Below are 8,590 nucleotides of genomic sequence, written 5' to 3' on the forward strand. Positions count from 1 at the left end.
TCTTATTCTAGGAATTGATTGTGGAAAGATAGAGAATTAATTCAATCATAAAAACCATTGCTTGTAAGCTTCAACTAAATCAAATCAATTGAAAAATTAAACACTTAAACAAAAATACTTAGCTCCAAAAAGACCATATTGGGTGCAATCTTCCCCCCTCTTGTGCGTGGCCTCTCCCCACACAAGAGTATTTCTTTATTAGCTTTCCTTTTCACCAAAATTAGGCCATAGCCCCCAAAATACAAGATGTGCTTTTTAGAGAGCACGGCACTCTTCTTTAACAAAAATAGAGTGTCAAATTGGGACTAGGGTAAAGCCATAAGCTTTAATAAATTCCACAAAAATAAATGTATCTTTCCTAAAGTTCAAAATGGAAAAATCATTTAATAAGGTTACAAGCTACTATGCTTGCCAAAAATGAAATGTGATGATCCAAGACATTTCTTCCAAAGTAAACTCTTCAATTCCCATAGTCTTCATCACCTGAAAATATAAGCCCAATTAATTATTAAATTAATCCCACAAATATTAAACAGACACAAATCATCACCAACTCATGACTACCAGGCGTAAGTACCCCAGGAATCACCCTTCCATACAAACCTAACTGAAATAATCATAGGTGGCCTCAAACATACGTCATATACCGCACGTATTAATATTTATAGTGGTATCACCCACGATATTAACCTAGCCGGCATGACGCAAGAGTAATCTAGGCGTCCCCAAATTACTCAAGAGGGGATAAATAATATTTTTCTAGAGGACTTAAAATATATTCTCATGACATCCCTCTTGCTTGAGTTTGCAATTGTCCTCAATTGCGGATTTGCTGGGTTTGAAAAGAATGAAGAATTTCAGGGTAAACTCGAAAAAATTTCTCAGGCATCCATTTAGCATCTTCTTGTGGATGATTCTTAAAAGTCAAAAGATACTTGAAGTATTGATTACCTGTCCTTGTTGTTGTTATCTCTTGGTCAATGATTGCATCAGGAACTAAGACTTCTTCCTCTCCTTCAATAAGAGGTGGTTCCTCATATGTTGGGTGAGTAGGAAGTGTTCCTCTAAAAGGTTTCAAGAGATGGATATGAAAAGAATTGTGGATATTCCAATTAGATGGAAGCTCTAGTCTATAGGCCACATCATTAATCTTTTTGAGGATTTTAAATGGCCCATAATATCTAGGCGCTAGCTTCACTGCAGGGAATTTTTCCACACTCTTTAATCGACGCTTTTCAATTCTCAAAAGTACATAATCACCTTCTTGGAATGAAAAATCTTTGCGCTTCCTATTTGCTTGAGATGTATACTTCTCTTGAGCTCTTGAATACAATCACGCACTTCAGATAGAATGCGATCAAAGTCTCTAACATATTGGTCGGCTGCTTCTATTTTATGAGAGAGTCTAGTAGCCGGAATAGGCAATGCTCTTCCATAGATGATCTCAAATGGTGCTCGACCAGTAGCAGTATGAGGAGTATTATTATAAGCAAATTGGAGTAGGTGTATGTACTTATCCCATGCACTAGGTTGCTGGGAAACATAGGCTCTAAGCATATCTAAGATAGTGCTATTTGTCACTTCAGTTTGTCCATTCGATTCCGGATGGAATGCCGTGGAAAAATCTAACTTAGTGCCCAAGTTTGAGAAAAGAGCAACCCAAAAGTGATAACAAAATTTAGAATCTCTATCAGAAACTATCACTTTGGGTAGACCATGATGAACAAAAATTTGCTTAACAAATATGTTCGCGGCTTGTTGAGAAGTTAGTGTCTTTTTACATGGAATGAAATAGGCTTGCTTACTAAATCTGTCCACTATTGTCCAAATCATATCATGGTGACTGGAAGTAGTAGGGAAGCCAGTAATGAAGTCCATAGACAATTGTTCCCATGGTCTATCAGGAATAGGTAGAGGCATAAGCAATCCTAGAGCTTTGCCTTTGTAGCTTTTAATTGTTTGACAAATGTTACATTCAGCTACAAACTTAGCTACATCATTCTTCAAATGGGGCCAATAGAATTCTCGAGAAACTACTTGAAGTGTTGCGGAAACTCCTCTATGTCCCACAAATGGTGGTTGGTGCATCTCTTCCAAGACAAGCTGTCTGTAAGGTTGAGTAACACACAATCTTTTCTCAAAGAAAAGATAGCCATCATTATGAGAATAACTTCCTTGAGGTGTCCAATTGTTTTCACGCAATTTGATCCATATTTGAGAAAAAATCTGGATCAACTTCATAAGTTTCTTTCATGAGGACAAATGGTTCACTTTCAATTATGGAAATGTTGTTGATATTTGGTCTTCGACTCAAAGCATCGGCAACAACATTTTCTTTTCCAGGTTGATATTGAATCATAGGTTGGAAACTTTGAATGAAAGCTGCCCATTTGATATGTCTATCTGAAATAAGAGGTTGCGTAAGCAAATACCTAATGCTCTGTTGGTCTGTCTTGATAAGAAATTCAAAGCCCATTAGGTAATGCTTCCAAATTTTCAAAGCATGCACTACTGCTGCTAATTCCTTGTCATAAGTGCTATAATTTTGCTCTGCAGGCTTAAGCTTTCTACTTTGATATGCAATAGGATGGTTGTCTTGCATAAGAACAGCTCCAAATCCTTTGCCACTAGCATCAGTTACTACTATAAAGAATGGTCTTTGGAAATCAGGTAGTGTAAGAACTGGTGCTTGTGTTAAAGCATTCTTGAGTGTTACAAAAGATTTATCTTGCTTATCAGTCCAATTGAAATTTGTAGCTTTCTTAAGGAGTTCAGTCAAAGGATTGGCAATACAAGCAAAATTCTTGACGAACTTCCTATAATAACTACATAAGCCAAGAAAAGATCTAAGATCATGTATGTTTCTAGGCGTAGGCCAAGAAGCAATACACTCAATTTTCTTCGGATCTACACGAATCCCTTCGGCTGATACTATATGTCCTAAGTATTCAATCTCCTCTTGAAAGAAAGAACTCTTTTCAGGATTGACATACAATTCATTTTCTTTCAAAAGATTGAACACTTGTTCCAAGTGTTGTTCATGTTCTTGTCGATCCTTGCTGAAAACAAGAATGTCATCAAAAAACACTATAACAAAACTTTGAAACTTAAGGAATATACGATTCATCATACGGCTGAAAGTAGCTGGAGCATTGGTCAAACCAAATGGCATAACCAAAAACTCATAGTGACCAGTTTGGGTTCTAAAAGCTGTCTTGAATATGTCAGATTGAGTCATACGAACTTGATGATACCCAGACTTTAGGTCAATCTTGCTAAAGACCTTTGATCCTCTAAGCTTATCAAGAAGATCATCTACCCTAGGAATAGGATATCTGTTCTTGACAGTAATCTTATTCAAGGCACGATAGTCTACACACATTCGGTAAGTTCCGTTCTTCTTCTTAACAAGAAGTACTGGAGCTCCAAAAGGTGAACTACTAGGTCGAATAAGGCCTCTCTCTAGCAAGTCTTCTATTTGGCTTTGGATTTCTCTTTGCTCTAAATTGTTGACTCTATAGGGAGCTTTACAAGGCGGGGTATTTCCAGGCAATAAGTCAATGCTATGATCCTCTGGCCTAGACTTAGGTAATCCTGGAGGCAGATCTTCCATGAAATAGTCACTAAATTTGGAGATAAAAGAATCAAACTTTGGTCTTTTGGATGTGTCCAACTTAGCATCAAGCTGGTTAACCCATACCATATAAGTCTTATCTCTTTTTCTTAGAGCTCTCTTTGCTTGAGTGTGACTCAACAAAGGACTCATTTCTCCTTTGACTTGACACTGGAGGATAATATTTTCATTGTCCTTCCTTAGAGAAATACTATGAGTGTCATAGTCAATAATAGGATTGTATTTGTGTCTCCAAGGCATACCCAAAATTATATCTACCCCTTGTAAAGGTGCAACTAAGAAATCCCTTTTTTCTGTTAAAGGTTTGATGCATAAATCCAAATCTTTCACTACTTGCATGCAATTATACTTTGTTCCAGTAAATGCTGCTTTGACTTTATAGTGCGTAGGTAAAGAATGAAGATTTAATGCTCTAAGTACCTTTTCAGAAATGAAATCATGTGTACTACCATCATCATGCAAAATAAGAACTTCATGTCCATTTATCGTTCCTTTTATTTTAAGCAAAGAATGAACATGAGGTTTACCTTCTTGTTCTGAGTAATCTGGATCGGAATTACCCTCTTGCTCGAATGATTCTTCTTCATTGTCGTCTTCTTCAATCATGTTGACTCGAGCTGCTGGTGTTGAATTCTTGGTACGCTCCGGACAATTCGGTGCTATGTGACCTTCTTTGTGGCACTTGAAACATTTGATAGGAGATGTCTTCGGTTTGCCACCATTAACTTTCTTATTGGTACTCATGTTGCCTTTAGCCTCATCCTTGTCTTTGTCATAACCTGGTTTATACATCTTCTTTGAAGCATAAAAAGATTTAGTAAATGGTTTAGAAGAAGTACCCTCATGTGCTTTAATCTCTTTAGGAAAACCATTTTTACGTTCTGAATTAGTTGCCAAGGATATTGCAGAAGATAGTGAATGAGGTCGAAACATATTCACATCGGCCCTAATGGTAGATCTAAGGCCCGATATAAACTTCCTTTTTTGATCCTTCTCACTAACTCTATCCACAACCTGCACCTGTAATAAAGTATTCCAGAACTTTTCTACATACTGTGACATAGTTTCCTTTTCCAATTGATGCAAAGTGTCCCATTGGTGCCTAACTTTGGACTTGAATTGTGAGGGTAAAAAGTGCTTTTTAACCAGCCGTTGAAATCTTTTCCAAGAATCTGGCTTATCACAACCTTGCTTAATTACACTCCACCATAAAGCTGCACTGTCTACCATATGATTGACTGCACATTTAATCTTATCATTCTCTGAAAATTTTTCTCCAGAAAAATAGTCATCTAGTTGACTAAGCCAAGCTAAAATGACCCTAGCATCCTTCTTTCCATCATAATTTTGAAATGTGAAAGCTTTCCGACTAATCTTGGATTCTTTTTGTGACCTTTGTGCTTGTAATGTAGCATTTACAGCCCTTTGAATAATGTCATCTTCGTCATCAAAAGATAGCGAAGAGTCACGCTTGCGTCTACGATTCGAGAGCTGTCTCTCCAATTCAATACGCTTCTCTCTTTCTTCTACAATTTGATGTTGTAAAGAAAGGAGTTGCTCTTGAATTGATGGCGAGATAGGCAAATCTGCCATAGTGCTTGTGCAAATGATGTAGATAAATAAAATTTTACTTTATTTGATGTAAATAAATAAAGCAAAAATGAGTACTTATCTTATTTTTCTCTCGCAATTCGATCTTGGTTGAAGCTGAACAAGACGTTGTTCAATGGCTGAATTGAATTCTCGTCGCCTCAAACAAATCCCGAACGATTCCGCGTGATTCAAGAGTCTTGGGCTAGTCGAATTGTTAATGAAATAATTTTTCTGCACTTTGAAACCTGCTGAAACAGTCCTGTAAACCTTGCCCAAACTCTGTAATATTTTTTTGAAATTTTTAGAATTTTTCAGAAGCGATTTCGGAATTTTCTAGCCTTTTCTAGGCAATTTTGAAGCTTTTTAAAACCTGTAAATCACTTTTCTGCACCCAAAAATTTTCAGAATTGGAAAACCTTTGAATTTCTCCTCAAATTTGAAAATAGGAAAAAGTAGAGGTTGAAAAAGGAGTGATGTGACTTGCATAGGGATTGGGAAAAGTAAGAGAAGGATTAGAGAGATTAAGATTATGGAGAGATTAGGCTTTGGGATTAAACCCTTTTTTTTTATCACTTCTCCACGCCGTTTTGCGCCGGCAGGATGCGCCGTGCGCTTCTTCTTTGTTTTTCTTTTTGGAGAATTTTTTTAATGGCTTTTACATGCTGAATCTGCTCCATCCATTATAGGTTTGCTCAACCTTGAAGCTTTCTGATTTCTGAGAGTTACCCGTGAGGTTTTTGGCTATGAGGATTCCATCCATACGGTCAGATTCTGATTTCACAGAGTATTTGGAAAAACCGCTTTTTGATGAAGAGGGATGGTTTTGCAGGGTGGTGAGTGGGTTTGAGAGTAGATCTAGTTTTGAATCTTTGACCTTTGGGTAAAGACCTGCAAAACACCCTTTTGTCCACTGGATAAATTCCTGCACTTTCTTGATTTTTGAGAAGTTGAAGCCCTTTCCTACCTTCTCCACAAATCTCCTAGCCCAAGCTCTGATACCACTGCAACCGGAATCTTATTCTAGGAATTGATTGTGGAAAGATAGAGAATTAATTCAATCATAAAAACCATTGCTTGTAAGCTTCAACTAAATCAAATCAATTGAAAAATTAAACACTTAAACAAAAATACTTAGCTCCAAAAAGACCATATTGGGTGCAATCTTCCCCCCTCTTGTGCGTGGCCTCTCCCCACACAAGAGTATTTCTTTATTAGCTTTCCTTTTCACCAAAATTAGGCCATAGCCCCCAAAATACAAGATGTGCTTTTTAGAGAGCACGGCACTCTTCTTTAACAAAAATAGAGTGTCAAATTGGGACTAGGGTAAAGCCATAAGCTTTAATAAATTCCACAAAAATAAATGTATCTTTCCTAAAGTTCAAAATGGAAAAATCATTTAATAAGGTTACAAGCTACTATGCTTGCCAAAAATGAAATGTGATGATCCAAGACATTTCTTCCAAAGTAAACTCTTCAATTCCCATAGTCTTCATCACCTGAAAATATAAGCCCAATTAATTATTAAATTAATCCCACAAATATTAAACAGGCACAAATCATCACCAACTCATGACTACCAGGCGTAAGTACCCCAGGAATCACCCTGCCATACAAACCTAACTGAAATAATCATAGGTGGCCTCAAACATACGTCATATACCGCACGTATTAATATTTATAGTGGTATCACCCACGATATTAACCTAGCCGGCATGACGCAAGAGTAATCTAGGCGTCCCCAAATTACTCAAGAGGAGATAAATAATATTTTTCTAGAGGACTTAAAATATATTCTCATGACAGTCAAAAGGAAATGTGTCCCTGATTGGCTTAACAAATGTTTGTGTAATCACGTTAAAGACAAAGTATGCTTGAAGCTGAGCCAGGAATTCATCAGAAGCCAGGTAGGATTATTCTCTATGTGTAGTGTGTTCTTGTTCTGTCCAGGTAAACCCCCATCGAAGGGAGAACTAGGTAGATGGATGCATGAATCTATCTTGCATAATTGTGCTGTTTCTAAGATCTTATATCTTGGTAAGGGATTTTTCAATGTTTTGTTTATCAAAGGGAAATCTGTGAGACTGAACTGTTTGCCAAGGGCCCTTTGTTCTTTGGTCAGAGGCTAATTCATGTCATTCCTTTCGACCCTCTTTTTGATGTTAATAAAAGTCTGCAAAACAAGTGTCCTGTTTGGGTCAAGGTGATAGGTTTGCCCCCTTGGCAGAGACCAGCTTTGTGTGATATTTCTCAATCTCTTGGCCCGGTGCTGTTTGTCCCTGGTGTGATGAGGTAGGAGGAAAACAAGGGAACATTGTATGTATTACATGGAATCCATCTATTGAGACCCCTAAATCTACTGAAGTTAACTTAGGTCAATTAGGGAAATTGAAACTGAGTGTGGAAATATACGTGGCATTTACTGATGTAGCGAGATAATCTGCAGCATTCACTGATGTGGATATCAATGTGTTGGTGGAAGAGGAGCCTAAGATTCAAGGACAGCCTTCACAACAGGCTGCCTCACAACAAGCGTCATTCAATGAGGCAGAGGTGTGCATTGCCACAAGTGTTCCTTGATTACGTATTTAGTACAGTGCCTGTTCTGGGCATGCGATCATTTACCTTACGGTGGCCTATGGATATGAAGGTGGTAGATGAAGGAAATGACGCTTGAAGCCCAAAGCTCTCGTAAAAATCTTTAAGAAAGCAAGGTAGCACTGTTTTATTGATTTTGAGTACTTCTGATGGATCATAATCTATTGTAAACATGAGTTTTGGAATACATCCACTATTGAGGTGTATTGAATCATTAATTATCTGCTTTGTTCTTGGTTTGCCTTCAAATTATTTCCATCTCCACAAAGTCTTTTTCTTGTATACTGAGAGTTGTGAAGCCGTCTCAGGCTGGTTACACAACACCACCAGTGAAGAATGAGTGAGCCAGAACTCAGGCACGCACTTGCAGGAGCAGCAGTGATTTCAAGTTCATCCTCCCCCCAACACGTGATTCAAACAAGCAGGATGGAATTATCCCCAATTTCCTGTTGATGTCAGGCGAATATGGGCTCAATGGTATGACAGCCAATGTTTCATTGGTGTTGGTTGAGTATGATCAATGGTATGATCATTTGTATATACACGTGAGAATGACTATCATTGCAAGCAGTGGTTAGAAACAATCTGAATGATCAGCAGCTAGAAACAAATTGTGCGAATACACACATGGGCACCGTTGGCATCAATGCTTAAAATCACTGCAAAGTACAAGTATTGAAATTTTATGATACTAGTGCTGCAATTTTGTGCTATGCTGTTGTAGGTGCTCACTAGGATGGTTCTTTAATAACATTAATATGCTTTTGT

General features: G+C 37.6%; 1 protein-coding gene across 1 annotated transcript; it reads right to left on the reverse strand.

Annotated features, from left to right (window-relative positions):
* Positions 1-207: 207 nt before the first annotated feature.
* LOC147631472 (uncharacterized) lies at positions 208-4,700 on the reverse strand. Its single transcript, XM_086809101.1, has 2 exons — positions 4,162-4,700; positions 208-483 (listed from the first exon to the last, which is right to left on the reverse strand). Exons 1-2 carry the CDS (start codon positions 4,694-4,696, stop codon positions 461-463), a joined length of 558 nt encoding a protein of 185 aa, XP_086665227.1. The 5' UTR covers positions 4,697-4,700; the 3' UTR covers positions 208-460.
* Positions 4,701-8,590: the final 3,890 nt, after the last annotated feature.

The sequence above is a fragment of the Cibotium barometz genome, chromosome 15 (assembly GCF_041138505.1).
Source record: "Cibotium barometz isolate CiBa-2024 chromosome 15, ASM4113850v1, whole genome shotgun sequence".
In the NCBI taxonomy this organism is placed as follows: domain Eukaryota; kingdom Viridiplantae; phylum Streptophyta; class Polypodiopsida; order Cyatheales; family Cibotiaceae; genus Cibotium; species Cibotium barometz.

What these genes read in the sequence shown, in the direction of transcription:
- LOC147631472 (XM_086809101.1), bottom strand. Translation starts at nt 4,696, where the DNA reads ATGTCACAGTATGTAGAAAAGTTCTGGAATACTTTATTACAGGTGCAG. An exon ending in AGATTACTCAGAACAAGAAG is followed by an intron (nt 484 to 4,161) that starts GTAAACCTCATG and finishes TTATATTTTCAG; the next exon opens with GTGATGAAGACTATGGGAAT.